General features: G+C 45.1%; 1 protein-coding gene across 1 annotated transcript in view; it reads left to right on the plus strand.

Moving 5' to 3' along the window:
• The window catches only part of DCAF17 (DDB1 and CUL4 associated factor 17), a 497,543-nt gene that overhangs the window by 170,790 nt on the left and 307,597 nt on the right, over window positions 1–19,156 (plus strand). Inside the window, exon 8 of the mRNA XM_086956119.1 lies at window positions 12,783–12,890. Within this exon, the coding sequence (XP_086812245.1) occupies window positions 12,783–12,890 (108 nt within the window). The remainder of the gene's footprint in view (window positions 1–12,782; window positions 12,891–19,156) is intronic.

Consider the following 19,156-nt stretch of genomic DNA (forward strand, 5'->3'; position numbering starts at 1 on the left):
GCGAAAGCTCTATAGATCCATGTCTTCAAATGCCTCTCATGGTCCATCAAGTGTAGTGTGTGGAGTAGTGGATGGTGAGGAGATTCCAGACCGCAAATCCCGCAATGTTGTTGCAGTGTAGTACGGAAAGTCAAGAATTCTCTCACTGGCAGGCCATATAATTCCAGATTCTCTTGGAAAGTCAGCAACTCCCCTTCTGCAAATAAGTCACCCAGTTTTGCAGTGCCTGCCTCCTCCCAAGTCCTTAGGCGCCATCCAGCAAGCCATTTCCCCCCATGGGCAGTCTCTGGAGCGGGAGTAATAGGGTGTATGGATGCATGTTGTTGGCCCCCCAGGAACCCTCTCTGCAAGCACTTGTGCGGTGTGCGAAGAAGCAAAGAAAAGGGTCCCTTAATCCCACATCCCGGGAGCGGAAGTGGTGATAGGAGGCCCCCTCCGGACTCCTGCCTGTGGGATCCCCATCTTATCTATGTGGTTGCTCGCCAGTCAGCAGGCCACCCACTGGACCTTGGCAGCCAGGTAGTGTGTGAAGTTTGGAGCTCCCATAACTCTTCAATACACAGTACCACTCTTTTCCACCCAGAGACCCAAATCATTTCCAGGAGCAAAGAATCGAGAAGTCGCAGGGTAGGCTGAGAGATCACCACCGGTAGGTTGGCAAAATAATATACCAGTCTAGGGAGCATCACCATTTTGGAAAGGGCTATTCAGACCTCCACAGAAAGAGGGAGGGTGATACAAAAGGAGATCTGGGAGCGCAGGGATCTCAGTGCCATGCTGGAATTTCCCTCGAGAAGGTCACCCACTGCGTGATAAATTTAGATCCCAAATATATGAAAGTTTGTGGGGTCCAAGCGAGGCGCCCGCACCAATCAGGACCAGCAGCTCGAGAAGATGCTCCAACAGAGGGAGTACAAGGAACTTGGCATAGTTGATCTTGAGGCCAAACATCTCCCTGAAAGTGGATAGGATGGATGATAACACAGTCAGATCGCCATAGGCATTCTGAACACAAAGGATCATATCATCTGCATAGAGAGAGACAATATAGGTGTGGGTGTCTAAAGGGCTGCTTCGGTCATTACTTCTGGCTTGCAGTGGCACCACAAGCGGTTCCAGTGTCAGTGCGATCAATAAGGGAGGCGGAGGGGAACCCTGGCGGGTGCCACTATGTATGGAGTACAAGTCTGAGATGGAGCAGCCTTTTCTGGTCCTGGTGGTGGCGTTAGTTTATTATGGGGGAATCCAGCCTAGCATCTGAGGCCTGAACCTGAAGCTTCAAAGAGTCCAGAACTTGTACTCCCACCACAGCATATCAAAGGCCTATTCCAGGTCTAGAGACAGATACACCGCTCGGGCCACTTTAATGGGATGCTTTCCAGTATTGCATAAAGATGCTGGAAGTTTAGTGAGGAATTGCATTGGGCGTTGAAGCCAATCTGTTCTTCTTGGACCTGATCGAAGAGGAGGGGGATAATACGATTCACCAGTATCTTACTGAGATGGTCTATACTAATAGGAGAGTGCGGGGTCCCGGCACGGTTTTAGTATCTTCACAACTTGTGCCTCCCTTAGGGAAGGGAGTCCACTTCCCTTGCCACTTGGAAATCTGCAGAAGGCGCAGTGACAGGTAGGACACTTTTGCCGTATAAAATTTGAGAGGAAGGTCCTCGGGACCCAGCGACCCACCCCTGGCCAGGACTCTGATTGCCTCTCTAATTTCATCTTCTGTGATGGGGCCCTCAAAAGCCATTTACAGGTCTCTAGGTATCTGGTGCAGTAGGATATACTCCGGGGAGCTGAAATATGCTGCCGGCTCTACAGTGGTGTCTGAGCTGTAAAGCGGAGAGTAGTATAAGCAGAAGTCCACACTAATCCCATCCGGGGTTTGGTGCAGTGTACTTGCATGGTTGCAGATCCTATGAATGGGAGTCCCTAGGGAAGGGGACACAGCCAGTCGAACCGAGAGCCTCCGGGGCAGTCCTTCTCTGTGTGTGCGGAAGCTATGTAGGCTGCCCAGTGTAAGCAGCAGAGGAATTCCAACAGAGTCGCTGTGTGTCTTCCTACCTCGTCCAATTTCCTTCTGCATGCAAGGTCCTCCAAGCACTTCATGAGTGTAAGGGCCCAAGCTCCCCTCCATCTCATTCAGTTGGCGTTCAAGTGTTCGACGTGTGCTGACCACGGGCCTAATGCATGCCCCATGGAGCACAGCCTTGAAGGCCTTGCATTCCACAAGGATGGGAGGAAGCAGAGCCCTTGTGTGTGAAGTAAGAAGCGACTGTGTCGTGTATGGTGGGCTTGAATACCGGATCCTCCAGCCATTGAGGTTATTTGCATGTGAGTACAGGGCTAGGCACTTTCCCCCAATGCACATCTATGTACAGGAAGTTGTGATCTGAGGAAGTCTTGCCGAGTTAGGTTGTGTTTGCGGTGTGTGTTGCAAGATCCACAGAGCAGATTATGTAATCAAAGCGGACATGTAGGTGATGGGGTGGGGAAAATAATGAGTATTTTCTGTCAATGGGGAGGTATGTTTGCCATCGGTCAGTTAGGGAACAGTGGGCCATTCAGACAGGGCCACAGCATTGTGGGCATAAGCAGCCCCTGGGAGGGGAGGATGTGACCTTTAAAGAGCAGGGTTCGATACACAGTTGAAATCCCCGCAGGAGCCATTTAGAATCCACCCAGGCCATCAAGTGGAGGGAGAGGGAGGTGAAATACTGGGGCTAATCATGAGTTGGAGCATAAACGCATCCCAGGACTAGAGGTTGGTCATCCAGGTGGCCACAGAGCACCACATAGCATCGGTTTTTGTCAGTGTCAAAGTCCGAGACCTGCAGGGGGGACACCAGCACAGGTCTATATGGCCATACCCCATATGTAGGAGGAGTACATGTGTGTAGAAGAGTTGGCTGCACGGTGGTGCAGTCGTTCTTCCTCTGTCTGATCCAAGTGAATCTCCTGGAGGAAGACTATGTGGGTCCCCATGCATCAAATTTGAGAATAAAGGTTCTAGTGTCCAACATAAAAGCAGTGATAACAAGATAACCCCAAACCTAACGGGACTGGTTCCAAGAGGCCGACCATCCAAACAAAGTATATAACAACAGGCAAAGAAAATCCAGGTGGCCATTGCCGGTGGTAAGGGGTGGCCAGCAAGAGGGGGCCTCTAGGGGTAGATGTTGGGGGGAGAGAAAGGAGGAAAGGAGAGAATCGCCATCCCGTGGATATGCCCTATAGCTAACTTAGGGATTAGTCATTGTCTGGACCAGGAAAGGCATTCTTGGAATTGCTTGCTTGATGTTCCGGCCGCTGCCTGCGCATGAACTCCGGTGACCGTATCCAGGGACTGCCGCCCGGATACAGTCAGCGGAGTTAATTTTCAGTCAGCGGCGTGATATGCGAGGAAGCCGGGGCGACCAAAGAGGCTCAGCTGACCTCAGATCTGCTTGACATTTCTCGGTGGGCTGATCTGATGTTGACGCCATTGCCGTTCAGTGTCTCCTGTGAGTTTTGTGGCCTCTCACTGATAGGGTGACCAACCGTCCGTAAATTTCACGGACCGTCCATTATTTGGACCTCATGTTCGTTGTCCGTGAGGATCCCTTTTACGGATGTCTTTTGTCTGTAATTTTGGGCCTTGCAGGGAGCAGAGCTGTTCCCCTGCGAGAGGCCTCAGCTTCCGGATGGGACCGCCTTGCACTCTTCCTCTGACCACAAGAGCAGCCCCACGCCGCCCAAATGCACAAAAACTCCCATGCTGCTATGTGCCAGTTCATGAAAATGATAGTTCTTACACACCCTCATGATTTCCGAGCTGAAGCATTTTTAGGTCTCGCCTGAGCCAGCGCATGCGCTTCTCTGCAAGACATTTAGTTAGTTAGCTTTAAAAAGCCTACCACATCTTTTTGGGTGCCATAGAGTGTGCGGTTACGTGCACAGTGACGAGCAGAGGCGCCATCTGGCTTTCCTCTCGCGTTATGGTGCGCGTACACCACTTGACAGACGTGGCACTGCAGCTGCTTTCACTTTTGCTGTCTCACGCTTGCGCACCACTTGTGTGTTATTTTTTTCTTTTCTTTTAGCGTCCGTGCGCGTCGTGCGCACCACTCGCGTGTTATTTTTTTTATTTTTTTGTACTGTACACTGGACACGCCTGGTTAACTTGGAACTAGACAAGTGCTCTGCTCATAGTGTACACACCCACATTGGACCTGTCCTGGCTGCCTGCACAGAATGGTACGCTCAGTGAAGCTTCTGTGTGGTGCTTTATCACCCACTGTCCCCTGCACCCCTCCAATCCTTTTAGTGTCGGACTGTAATTGTGAAGAGACGCAGTGTACGCCTGTGATTCCTTGCCTACCGGGTCTCTGACCATCTCTTGCAGCGGAAGCATTACCACCGTGGAGCGGTGCTCTATGAGACCGGGATCCCGGCCTTCCCCAGAGCCTGCCAGTTAGTCACAGCCAAGTGGCAGCCACTGACGTCACACGCCACTTGTCCTTGCGGCTTAGACTTGGCTCTACTGTATTTGTGCGTGGCAACAGCGCCCACTAGCGGCAACTTGCAGGCTGCCGTCCACGGGCGAGGAGTCCGCACGGCCATAGTGCTTCCGGCTTAAACCCCGCTAGTAAATACTGCCACTAACGCTTCTGCCGGGTACACTGTGCCTGGCCATCCCCCACCACAGAGCACGTCTCGCGACCGCGCGTCTTGTTTTACTTTTAGCGTGCACATAAACTCCCACTACCCCTCCCACTTGTTTACTTCTTCAAGCCTCAAACATTTTTCTCTGAAAGCGTGTGTGTTTCCTGCAATTGAAGGCTTTTCAATTTTCAAGCGTGACCCACTGTCCTTCTGTGTTCTTCATTCTGCGTGCGACTGTTATTGTGAGTGTTATTGTCTCTGTGTGAATTTGTTCGTGTTTGCATGTCCCTGGGCGCATTCCTCTATGCACTGGTCCTTTTGTATTTTCTTTACTCTGTGTGCATCTGTCCCTGGATGTTACTGAGTGCATCCTCCTGTGCGACTGTTACTGTGTGTGTTCTTGTCCCTGTGTGCAGTTTTTTTACTGTTTGCATGTTGATGCGTGCGTTTCTATATGTATTGATCTTTATGTATTTTCTTTCTGTGCACGGGCCTGTCCCTGTGTGTGCATGTCTGCATCCCTCTGTGTTGCTCTTATTGTGTGTGTTCTTGTCTCTGTGTGCATTCATTGTGTGTCTCCTTCGATGCACCTGTCTGTGTCTGTAGGTATGTGCCATTGTCTGATTTCCTGTTTGCTGGTACCCTTATTTGTCCGAGTCCATCCTGTGTGTGGCTCTTTCTTTTTTTGTCCATCCCTATTTGCCTGCCGTGTGTTTGTGTATGTACTGATGTCTCTATTATTGTCTCATTTGATTGTGCTTGCGAGCGTCTCTGCAGTGTTGTTTGCCCCTGTGTAAGTGTCCTTGCTTGTTTGTGTTTGTGCGTTTACATATATGACTTTGTTCCTGATTGTGTGTGGATGTGTCCCTGTTTATGAATGTAAGTTTATTTTCCTGTGTTCGTTCCCCGTTTGTGTCTACATGTGTTCTTGTGTCCGTTCCTGTGTGTCTGTCATTGTGTGTGCTTATTTATAGGTTCCACTACCCCCCTGCTTGCTTCCTTGTTTCTGTGTGTGCCAGTTTCTGTGTGTGTGTGTGCATTCTTGTGTCTCTGTTTGTGTGACAACGTGAACTTTCTTTTGCTCTGCGTGTGTCCTATATGTGTTGTTGCATTTTTCATCAGAAACTTGGCAAAATTCACAGGGTCCGTTCCTTTAAACCTTTTCCACACATAAATCTGGGTCGCTCGTGGGAAAATTGCAAAATGTGCTCTCAGGAACCCTAGCCACAAAGTCAGAATCTACAGAGGTTTCGGTACAGAGATGTACTCTGCGGCTGCACAGTATTAACTAAGTGTTTGAAATGCTGCCAGTTGTGGCACTGAGTGCACGAGAAGTGCCGGTTCCCAGCTGCACTGTTGCTGGTATTCACCAATATGTGCTATGTCTTTCCCACTCTCTCGCGCAGTACTGAGTTCACTCTAATCACAAGTGGGGCAATAACAAAGGTCACACCTATTGTAAGTGGGTCTGAGAAAAATAAGTCTTACCATGTAAATTGTGTTCTATTTAAGGAAAAAAGGGGATTTAACTTAAGGCTACACCATAGATTTTCCTTGATGACGTTTCACGCTAGCAGTGTTGTGGACTATGTGCATCTAACAGGCAATCTGAGACAATCACACATTTACGCAGCTTATGCATGGGCATTCTGAATAGAGTGTATGGAGGTGACATCTGCATAAGTTGCAAACGTATGACTACGTCTGCAGAGGCTTCAGACAGTGCTGTGATGCTTAAGCTATCACGACTGGTACCCCTCCTATATGACTCCCGGTGGCTCACACCCACAGAAAGGAAACCATCAGACTAGAGACGAAAAAGTGTAACAAAAAACAAGCATTGGCATAGCCAATAGGTCTCGCCTTTGGGACCATAATAAGTGTTTAGCCATGCAACAGTTGATGTTGTTGCACCAAGGTTATTGTGCTGCATAACTACATACTTATAAGGTACCAAAAGCGATACCTATTTGCTATGCCAATGCTTGTTAATATTATATACAAGGAAGCCATAGTTGCTGCTGTTTTATTAATTTTATGCGACTAACATCAATTGACAAAGCCAATGGTCATGACTTGTTGTAGGTCTAATGCTACTGGATGCAACGATAGAAACAGCAAAATACCAGTTGGGCGACACATTATGCTCAACACATATTTTTAGCTTAGGTGTTTTAAGCCACGCCATTAATTACATCAGGCACACCACTTGGAGAGACCCTCAGTTTTTTCATCCCACTTAAAGCCCTGGAAACAACACCAAGTGTGGCTCACTGGTTAGAGGCGGCAGACCCGAGAGCAGAGGACGGCCCGGGACCAGGGTTCGATTCCCGGCGCGGCAGGTTTCTGGACCAGGGTCAGCGGACTCGATAATTCTCTCGCCTCGGTGCCCACTCTGATCAGCGATCACACTCGGCAACTCTGGGCATTAGCTTGCCTCATCTTCACTAACGGCCCCACCAGACCGCCGGGGATGCCTGGTCTCACCCTGGAGATACCCATTAAGGGACCATCTCTCAGGGAAGCCAGGAAGGGTTTCGCAGCGGTCGAAGCGCCTTGGGACCCTACGGGTAAGTAGTGCGCTATATAAATGCCAATACATTTACATTTACATTTACATTTACATGTCACAGTCACTTCACGTCCTGGCACTGTGCATCATGCCTGACTCATGACTTCCAAGTTTCCAGATTGCCTATGTGCAGGTGCATAGTGAACCCTCCCCCACCCCACCCCTTGCGTTAGAAAGTACAGCTAGGGTGAGGTTCTTTATGGACCTCTTCTGTCTGCAACTCAGTAGACAAAGGCTCAGCTCATAATTCATGTGAAAAGGTGGGTGAATGAGTAAGTGAAGGAATGAGTAAATGGCTGGATGTATTAGTGAACGGATGAATGGATGAGTGAAAGGGTGAATGGATGATAAGGAGAGAAAGAATGGATGGATTAATGAGTGGAAGGATGGATGAGGGTAAATAGATGAATGTATGGGTGGAAGGGTAGATGGGTGGATGGATCAGTAAAAGGATGGATGGATGAGTGAATGGGTGGATGATGGGCGAGTGAATAGGTGGATGGATGAGAGAAATGATGGATGGATTGATGCATTGATAATTGAAAGGGTGAATGAATGGATGGATGAGTGATAGGGTGGATGTAAGGATGGATGAGTGAGTGAAAGGGAGGGTAGATGGCTAAAAGAATGGATAGATGAGTGAAAGGGTGGATAGATGCATGAAAAGATGGATGAGTGATGGGGTCAATGGATGGATTCATGAGTGGATGGGTGGGTGGATGAGTGGAGGGGGGTTGAAGGATCGGTGGCTAAGCTAATGGGGAATGGAGATAGAAAGGGAGGCTGGATGAATGGATGAGAGAAAGCATAGACAAGTGATTGGCAGAATGGATGGGCGAATGGGTGCATGGATGAGTGAAAAGAAGAATGTAAAGTTGGATGATTGACAGAATACATACATGAGTGAAAGTGAGGGTGGAGAGCTGGAAGAAAGGATGGATGGATTGATGAGTGAAAGGTTGAATAGGTGGATGTATGAGTGACTGGGTGGATGGATGAGTAAGTAAAAGGATGGCTGGATGGGTGAAAGGGTAAATGGTTGGATGGATGAGTGAATGGATGGATGGATGGGTGAAATAGTGGATGGATGAGTGAGTGAAAGGGATGGTAGATTGGCAAAAGGATGGATAGATGAGTGAAAGGATGAATGGATGGATGAGTGATAGGGTCAATGGATGGATTCATGAGTGGATGAGCAAATGGATGAGTGGGTGGATGGAAGGATGGGTGGCTAAGTGAAAGGTGAATAGAGAGAGAAAGGGAGGATGGATGAGTGAAAGCATGGATGAATGATTGGCAGAATGGATGGGCGAATGGATGCCTGGATGAGTGAAAAGAAGAATGTAAAGATGCATGAGAGAAATAATGCATACATGAGTGAAAGGGAGGGTGGAAAGCTGAAAGAAAGGATGGATGGATGAGTGAAAAGTTGAATGGGTGGACGAATGAGTGACTGTGTGGATGGATGAGTAAGTGAAAGGATGGATGGATGGGTGAAAGGGTAAATGGTTGGATGGATGAGTGGAGGGATGGGTGGAAGAGTGGATAGTTGAGTGAAAGAATGGCTTGGGTGAAAGGGTAAGTGGTTGGATGGATGAGTGGATGGATGGGAGGAAGAGTGGATGGATGAGTGAAAGGATGGATTGGGTGAAAGGATGGATGGATGAAGGCTGGATGAGTGAAAGAGTGGATGGAGGGATTGATGAATGAAATGATGGATGGAAGGAAAGATGATGGATAGGTTTGCAAATGGTTGAAAAGGTTTGGATATGGATGAGCACACAGATGGAAGGACAGAATGAATGGTGAAAGACTGAATGATGTATGAAAGAATTAATAGATGACAGAATGACAAATTGGAATGGTGGATATCGGGGGTTTGATGGAAGGACGAATGGCTAAATCCTTGGACAAGAGAGCTCTTCTGGGGAGGGTTGTGATGACTTACTTTCCTTTCTTGGTGCCATAAGAGCTTTAGTTCAAATAGGGAGGTATTTCAATTTTCTGGCTACTCCCTTGCCTATGTGTTATTATTTTGTATTATTTCTGTGTGTTTATGTGTGGGATCTATACATCATGCTTATGACATATTGTGTGATACTCAACTGCTACTTCAATGTTACACTAGTGATTGTAAATGTTTGCAGTAAACAATCAGACTGAGAGCAGGGGAATCTTCTTTCGCCTAGTTCACCACCGTTACCAATGTTTTGAAAGTGAGTCCCACACATCCACCAAGCCAACAAATGTCTTCAAACGGTCAGTTATTCTCAGCATTGGCCCGTTCGATCAGGCACACGGATGCTTCCTAGCCAGACTGTCGCCATCTCAAAAGATTTGAAGGGCCAGAAATTTTCGTCTAGCTGCACACGGAAGCGAGCCGGGAACAACTGGGTATATTCGATCACACTGTCCCTGAGTTCCGTCCTAACCGACAAGAACCCCCAGCATTGTTTCCAGTCCAGTTGTGTAGAATCAGGGAAGGAAAGAAGGGCCATATAGTCAAACCACTTTTGAGTCTCAGTCTGATCAGTCAGGAGAATAGCACCACGCAATTTTCCCACCACCGGAGCTGATATTGAATGCCAAGCTTCGTCCGGGACTTCCAGTGCTCGGAAATTAGTTGATTTATGGTCCAGAAACTCCTGCATATCCCATTTTCTGGGGTTTACGTCGCTGGTTGGTTTTGCTGCTGTGGGTGTTGTGGCTCTCGTTTTGTCATTCAGTGGGATGAAGGTCATTCTCATTAGCCCCAGTTCAGACGTTATAGCGACCAATTTATTTTCCAAGGCTCGGGCTCTCTGGCCCAGGGAAGAATGTAAGTTACTGATAGCCGCCATGACAGCTCCAAGCGTCGGTCCAGCCCCGGCCAGTGCCAGTTCTTCTCCCTCGTTATCGACATTCTTATCATCTTTGGGAGGTCCCTTGGACAGGATGTATCGTCCCAATTGGTCCGTTCGATCTTTCACGATCACTTTGGAGGAGCGGGTCTGGATTGTGGTTAGTTCGAAATTGGGCGCCATTTAGTTCATCTCGATCGTGATTTGAGCCCCGTGTCTATAGATATAGACCCCACTCTGCTGTAGAGTCACATCCCAGATATTAACCCATCGATTTGTTGGGACATTGCAGGGTAATCTTCCGGGTTACGCCCGTATCTAACGGGCCGAGCCTCAGATGATGCCCGAGCCATTCGTTCTCCGGGCTCCGCGATTTGGGGCATTCTAATTACTTCTGCCGTGCTATTATATCGCTCCACTTTTACCACTAATCAGTTCGGATGTTTGCCGATAGAATCGGGCAGAACTCCACCTCCATACCAGTTGACCGGTCCCTCCCGGACACTCATAGCCGATGTTGTTCAACTAGTGGCCGGCTGCTGCTGGTGGATCACTCGGGATCACTCGATCAGTCGTCGTTTCGACTCATCTATACGAGGTTGTTGCATAGGCGCAGGATAAGTAACCGGATCTTGTGGCAGGATAAGGAGGTCTACGGAGCCGGGAGCCTAAGCGGCCATCTTGGTCTCCAGTTTGGCTCCTCCTTCAGAAGCCAGCATTTATAAAGAACAATGACACAAGCCAGTGAAATATATGGGCGGAGAGTGGGCGGAGCTTCAACTCCATACTGAAATACAGCATGCCTCACAGAGCAGCGCATGCTCTGCCCAGGCTTGACGTAAAAAACTGATGCAGGCTTGATGCTTTAGGCAGTCTATCATCTGAGTGTTAGTGACACTAAAAAGAAATGCTTAACCTCGCATACTTTTGGGCTCTACCATTCAGCACAAGGTTACATATTCCTGTGCTTTTCTTGTGTTGGTGCTGTGCAGAAGTCCTAAACATTTAAATACATAACTAAAAGTTAGACCATAAAATATTTGATATGCCTGCTTCTACTTTGAGGACAGGCAGTGGGGAGTCCATGTGGAACTCTTAAAATGATCTTTCTAGGGGCGAGACATCCAACAGATACTGCTTAAGAACTTGCCTATTAGGTTTTAAGTAAGGCAGCTGGAGACGAACAGATCTAAAACCAGATACTCGCCAATAAGTAACAAACCTAGCCTTTTTGGTCAATACTCATTCTTGGTACCAGACCTCCGATTAGATGTACTGTATGAAAGTAGAAGCAGGCACATTGAAAGTGGCATGTATAGAAAAAATTATTCCAACCTCACTCAAGGCCTTCTGAAAAGTTACTTCCTACCGTGGGTTGGGTTCCAACCCTTTTTTGCAGCACTGTCAGCCTCTGTTGCAGAAAAAATACTTTTAGAGCAAAGGATGTACCAGAAAAAGAGGTGGAAATCATTTTCTCATCGGCTGCAGGGAAAATCACTTTGTAACTATACAGCAACTCAGTCTCTCTTCCTGTGATGTGAGCCATTCTAGTACTTAGAGCATAACGTACTATTTAAAGAAATTATACAAAAGGACAACAAATAACTGGATTCTGAATATTGTGCAGAATGAGGATATCTTGTGTGTCCCATACCCTGTATTCAAATATCCAAACATTGCCATCTAAACTGGCTTGGAAAGGAAGTTCACACATTGCAGCGAAAGAGCCTAGCCCTCAAAAGAGGAGGAATCATTTTTGCTACTTTTGAAACAAGAGTTCAAAACAGGTGCTTGGGACAATTCGAATCTATAAAGAGCCACCTAATGGGTAGGGAAAGAAAAAAAGTCACAATTCCAACATATCGTATTGTAGCAAGTCCATCTGGGGCCTGGTCATGTGCAATAAATTCGCAGATTGTATATTGTAACTTACCAACTGTGAAAATCATACGAAATTCAAAAGTTCATAGTGAAAAAGGACCACTGCCAAGGTTATTCTGTTAAGCCTGCAATTGGCACTACATGCCTTTTCCAAATTTACAGCAGTGCTTGCATCATGCATGAATGAGACTTTTCACATCCTCATACCTATGTGATTGGCTCCTTGTGTCAACCAGAAGGTTCTGGAAAATGTCTAAGGCCCATCCATTTCTTTTCAGAGCCGCGGACCTCAGGTCAATCTTTTCTTTGAGAAATAATACTATCGAAAACCGCCTATTAAGTATCGGAATATCTCATTATGTTCTCTTCTGGGCTCCCTTTGCTACCTACAGCAAACATAGCAATGTAGCCCAGTATATTTTGAAAATGGTGCTGTGAAGTTGTTTGGCCTCATTTTTAAAAGAAAACATGGACTCTGTAGCCATTCCTGCTCATTCAGTATTAGACTGATAATAATCCATTTTCCAACGCCAGTTTTAATTCCCATTGCAGAGATTTAGCCGTCATTGAGCCACTGCATGTTTCTCAAAACAGGGACCTTTTGTCACATTGCTTCGAAAGATCACACCTAACTTTGTGTAGTAATAATACCATTTGCATTTATGATTGTCAGTCATGAATGAAAGTGGTGAAAACATTTCGGTTATTGAAATTCTATTATAAGTACATTAGACACACATGGGTATTGACTCACTTAATTGAATGTGTATCATGTGTTTGGATTATGGGAGAAGTATTTCTCCTTTTGTTTTTCTTACTGTATTTTGCCTTCATTTATCTAGATTTTTGGAACAAACGTGAGTGATGCAACGGTTTCTCATGGAATGCTGATTGTCATGTATAATGTTGGTTTGGTGAGACTTTATAACTTTCAGTGGATCATTAAGCAGGTAAATATATATATACATTTCATTTTAAATCTGTTTCAAAACCTTACAGGGAGTGGTATGTTTTGGCAAAGTTCATTTAAAAATAAAAGTTAATTTCTATTTTTTCCTTTTTTTAGCTTCCTTGGACAGTTTTGCTAACTGTCTTTCTATGTTTACATATGGCACCCTGCAGCTCTGTTGAAAGTCTTGTCGTTGTATTTCAAATAGTCACGGTTGAATGGTTGATATTGGGTATTTAGTACAGCCATTTACATTGCTCTTTTTAGCCGAAAGCCCCCTTCCAAACATTCTACTAGAATCTGGGAAGTTGCACACATAATAGAAAATGATGGATTGGGTGTGAAAATGAAATAAATGTTGTTATTGACTTAAGTGAAGTCCTTCTCATATGGTGACAACCTTTAGAGTCCAAAATAAAAAAAATCTGAATTGCTAATTTGAAATAAACTGGCAGGGCAGGGAGTCCAAATTGACCAAATAAAGTCATTTCCAGAGGACTCTAGCACACAGGTTGAAGGTTCTGTCTAATAGAATGATCAGATTTTTTAAATGCTCTGTCTTATTGCTGGGTGGTGACTCTGAAGCTACATATCCCTGCTGCCCCTATTTTTGGATTCTCAATGCTGGTGTTGTGTTCACCAAAGCGAGCATTCTCTAAATCCTCTAAACTCTGAATCCTGAAAATCCCAATGAAGTCGAGTTTTCAGCTAGAGGGAAGGCAAAAAGAAGTGAGGATACAAACTGTGCTCTGCGAAAGACGCCATTATGTGAATGCATTATCCCTCTGTGTCTGAGCGACCTGTCTAAGTATGCTCTTTGTGAGTGGGTTCTATGTGCATGTTTACTTCTTTGTCCTGTGTGTTTATTTGTCATGTGGATTTATTTATTTTAAGTTTACTGCAGGACAGTCCAGGTCATTTTAACGTCCACTAAATCTGCAGCAAAGTGACTATTTGTTTATCCTGTGTCTTCATCTACCCTTTGTGTCATCTGTGTGTATGTTTGTAGAAGCTTTCTGTGGCCAATGCATGTCCACTGTGTGTTTGTGTGTGCCTGCATTTTGTGTCCTTGTGTAAAGTAGCAATTGTGATGCAGTGATTTCTTACCATTTGTTTCTCCTACAGTGAATTGGATCCACATCTCTGCGCCTATATTAGTTTCAGACCTTAAAAAATGGTCTGATGGATCTTATATCACTCACTGTATATTGCTTACTTGACTACCTCACAAATTGATTTGTTGATCGAAGATTCACTGGATATTTTAAAGACAATCCTATCATTCTTAAATTTCTAGAAACTCATGTAGCAAAATACCTCATTGTAATCATCTACTCTTTATTTGAGATTAGTAATAAAGACTTTAAAAACCAGGACTGGCGTGGTGGTAATCTGACTGATTAAAAACAAGAGTGTGTTTTGTATGGATGTATTGAATTTATGACTGGTCTCTCAAATTCCGTTTACAACAAACTGCTCTGGAGAAACCTTTTTGGCAATTGCAGCCTGTTGTAGAGGTAATTAATTTTTAACCATTTTCAGGCCAGATTTTGCCAAGGTAGATTGACAGAATCATGTCTGGGTTGTTTGTTAGATGATGCACGGGGGCTGGAAGACGTTAGGACCTATTGAGTACATTCGACCGGGTCAGCCATGCAGTCTGTAGAGTTGTCTACATTGTGCCAGAAAAAGGATAGAACCAGAAGGTGGGGTTTACACATTTTTGTAACTGCTTCCAGTCAGTTCCTTTTCTACCAGTTAAATTCATACTCTGCTTGATTTCATGTGATGTTCTTCGGTGCTGGCCTTTCACCTTTTTTTAAAATATGTATTTGAAACCATTGGCAGATCGGATTTACCCTTCTGACATGCTGTTTTACTTGCACACCCTGACTCTCCTTTGTACAGATGGAGATCTGGGTGTATCTGCACAACATTCGGCATCTGCATACAGCAGGTACTGGGCACACCTGAGGTAGAAACAAATTTGAGTAATAGGGTGGTTTGAGACAAAACAATGGACACCGGTTGTATGGTGAAGACAATATATTAAACTTTATATAAGTCTTCTTTTCTTTTTCTTTTTACAAACGCCAGCCGACACGTGTTTCATCAACAGGACAGTGCCTGTGACTCATCAGGGCTGTGATCGAGCGAAGTGCTCCGGAACACTTCACCCGATCACGGCCAGGAGCTACACCACTTCTAAGGACCACTTCGTACCCGACTGTCCCGTGCAAGCCATCCGTCATTCCTTTGACCCTTGCTTACTACCACCTCTTCGTGATTATTTCTGTATCACCGGATCACCGATCAGAAACACGCGCCGCTCACAGCCCTGATGAGTCACAGGCACTGTCCTGTTGATGAAACACGTGTCGGCTGACGTTTGTAAAAATACAAAGAAAAGAAGACTTATATAAAGTTTAATATATTGTCTTCACCATACAAACGGTATCCATTGTTTTGTCTCAAACCACTATATTACTCAAATTTGTTTCTACCTCGTCCAGCCCGGCCTTAGAAGTACGAAGAACCCGAGGTTAGAGGAACAGTTGTGGCACCCAACCCCTACCCCATGTATGTTCAGACGCAGGAACCATCTTAAACTATATAAGAATAGAAGCCCACACCGGCACATCCTCGCCCAACAACTTCAGCGTGGCCGACTACTGCATGTTATTATTTGACATTGCCCCCTAGGCACGTTTTTTTGGCAGTTTTATGTGATACTGCTGAACGTTTTCACTATCACACAACGCATCCACCCTCCACATGAAAAGTATCTCCTGCAGCAGACATTTTCAATGGAATTGCTTTGCGAATGTTATTGTTTCACCTTATATCCCCGACGAGGGGCTGAAGCACCACCATCTTTCTCCGAGGCGAGGCAGAAATGCCTTGGAGAAAGCAGCGTCATTGTCTGATTCAGGGGCGTGGTTTTTGCTGTTGAGTGACGGATGACGTCACGGAGTTAAAAACTGCAAAAAACACGCCCCCGAATCCGAAAAAGACGGGGCTTGAACGGAGTGACGCCCCTCTCCTCCAATGGCTGGCCTCCGTTTAGGAATACTTTTACCCAGTCCTCGTCCTGAGGAGAACCTAGATTCACTAAGGTTCGAAACGCGTTGACTCCCAGCCTGTGTCAAGAACAAAGGGTGCAGCTAGGGACTAATTCAGACCACTCATGTGGGCCCTTTCTGTCAATTCAAAAAATTTCTACCCACAGGTGTTGTGAGGCAGGCAGGCAAATCCATTCCAGATCCATCTGTCTACTGGTTTTTTCTCAAAGGTCTGGCTTTCTTCACTTATAAAGTGTTAAAGTTGTATACATCGCAACTATTGTGCTATGTAATTTGTTTTGAAGCATAGTAGTTGGTGTCACCAAAAATCTTGAGTGTTTTCCTTAATTGCATTTTTCCTTAATTGTAGTATTCTTGTATATATTGTATATATTTGTTCATGTTTTTGCACTAACTGTTTTGATGGAATGCCTCTTCGATGTCATGTGTTTTGATGAAATAATGCAAATTCATTTCTAGATTACAATAAATTCGTTTGGAAATATACAACCTCTTGGCTACACAGTACGGTTTGGCTGTGTTGTTCTCAAATTTGTTTTCAACAATCCTGATCAGCCAATTTGCTCTGATTTTCAATTATTGAGGTCCAGGCTGATTAGGAGTAGGACCCCACACCTCTATTTGCGCATCCGTTTAGGAAGCCAGCCAATGGAGAAGAGGGGCGGGCTCAAGCCCCCATACTTGTAAACATAAAATCTCGGCTGTGCGACACTGCTGCGCAGTGTACGCTAGGCCAGGTCCTAAAAAAGTGCAAGAGAGGGAAAGCCACAGGAAGAAGATGCGGGGGAGAAGGGAGGGAGCTGCTAGCCAGAGCTATGGTGAAGCAACACAAGGGATGCACATGGAGAGGTTGGGAGCAACAACTATGGGATGTGGGAAAAGCAACACGAGGGAGGTGCGTGAGAGGGGGAGGGAGCAGCAATAACGAAAAGCGGGAGGAAGGGAGGTTATGTGGAAAGCAAAATGCGGGAGGTGTGGTGGAGGAGGGAGGGAACACCAGACAGCGGGCATCTGGTAGCACACAATTTCTTTCGTTTGTGCAGCATAATGCCTAATTAATAATTTATTAAAATTAAAAATATCACACAGTGATTCCAATAGGTCTGCATTCCAGACAGGATCCCGAACGTGTCTGATAGACGTAGGTGGTCTGATGTGACGACAAGGAAACATGATTCAGTCTGTAGAAAACACCAGAAACAAATGAATAAAGAGCCTGTAATTTAACCCTCTTTGACCCATATTCTGGGCCATTTTGTCAGAAATATTTTGATGCTGAAAACATCTGAGGCTGTTTAAATTGGAAGCAGAATCAGATGCATCAAACTCAGCATACTATTGACCATAGCTTCCTAAATTTCAGTACGAATAACAAGAAGATGGACAATAAGAAACCACTGTTATTCCTGAGGCAAAAAAATACTTGCTACCACATAAAATACTAAATGAGGTAAACCTTGTAGAACAGATGTGTGGCAATATTGTAATGATCTAAGACAATGGAAGCCTGGTAAGTTAAATCATGAGTTAAATGGTTCCCCTTTAAATCTGACCATCTTTTTTATGATGTGCATTTAAACACAACTGAACTGTTAGCAATAATGGAGTCAGTGATCACAAGCTCGTGAAACAATTCACAAACTGTCATAAATATGAATAGAGGTGTAATATGCAATAAAGTGAAAAGGCTTAGTGATAAAAAAGTTCTGAGAGCCAATAATTCAAATGTGACCCAAGTAGCAAGACAGTTTGAATTCAAGCACAAATTGGACCTTGAGAATAAATGTAGAACTTGATGGAGTAAACAGATTGTCATAATATGCACTCAGAAGCTCAATATATTCCAGGTGCCTGTCGGCTGCCTGTTAGAAATGCCACAGAGCAACTTATGATGGGGCTTCGATGGTGCAGGACTGTGATGCATGTGAATTAATGTGAAAAACGAAAACTGAGAAATGACGTGGGTGGAATCCAAATCATGGAACACCAATTTTAAGGAAAGACAATTTTAAGGAAATGCAAACAAATAAAAAAATAAAGGAAGCATTTTAAAGGAAAGGCAATTTTAAGAAAAAATGCCAATTTATATTAAACTTGGGTTAGGTTTAGGGGTTGTGAGTATTGTTTGGGTTCACGGATGGGTGATGTTTATAGGGGATTAGCGTTTTTTTGGGTTCAGAGATGGGTGGAGTTTAGGGGTGGTAAGTAGTTTTTAGCCTTTCGGGGTGGGTGGAGATTAGGGCAGTTGAGAGTTTTATAGGGCTCAAGGATGGGAAAAGTTAGGTCTGATGAGGGTATTTAAGATTCAGTGATTCTTAGAGTTTAGGGATGATGTTGGATTTTTTAGCGTTCAAGAAAGGGTAGAGTTTAGGGTGCCAGGGGCTTTAGGGTTCAGGGTGTAGTGCATTTCCTATTTTCCCTATAGGCCCTGCGCATTGGAGTCTTTCAGTAATTTCATACCCAGAGTTAAAGCAGGTTCTGGACCGTATTCATTCTGAATCTGTTTCAGCACATCTGGTATTACCGCCATTGACGGAACACCATGTGTTTTTGTGTAAATGGAAGCTGTACCCCAAGTGTCACAGTCCTCTACGTGTGGAGCGACCCCCATTGGAAGGCAGATGGTCAGAATTCTGTGTTTCTCAATAGGGTAGTATTCGGAAATACTGCCTCTATTTGAGTAATTTTCTGCGCTAACCAGAAAGGAATTTGTTCCCGTTTTATGGGTGTTTTACCAAGACATGATTGTATGTTCTGTGGTGTAATTTTATTTGTGTTCCCCTGATGAGGGGTCAGCTGTGTAACATTAACAGCTGTTTGGACTGTTGCAGTCTGCATTACATATTGGACTAATTGTCTATGTATTTTAATTAATGTTTTTAGCTGTGCTAAAAGTTCTTTTTTCGACATTTTTGCAATGTCCGGGTGTGGTGTGTAGCTGTCTAGAACCGGCCACGTTGCTCCTGGTCTACCTAGTGGACCGAGCCTGGTAATATGATCATTATGTTTTAGGGCGCCTTTAAACCAGAGCAAATGCTCTTGGTATTTTAATGGGATTTCAATCTCCTCGAAAGGAGCATACTCATCCGGTGGTTCCCCTATTTTGTAATAGTGGAACTCGTTTGTTGCAGCGTTTGCCGCTGGAAATTTTATCCATGAATAGAATACCTCTGTCTGCCGATAT

This window comes from Lissotriton vulgaris, chromosome 2_1 (genome assembly GCF_964263255.1).
Source record: "Lissotriton vulgaris chromosome 2_1, aLisVul1.2, whole genome shotgun sequence".
NCBI lineage: Eukaryota > Metazoa > Chordata > Amphibia > Caudata > Salamandridae > Lissotriton > Lissotriton vulgaris.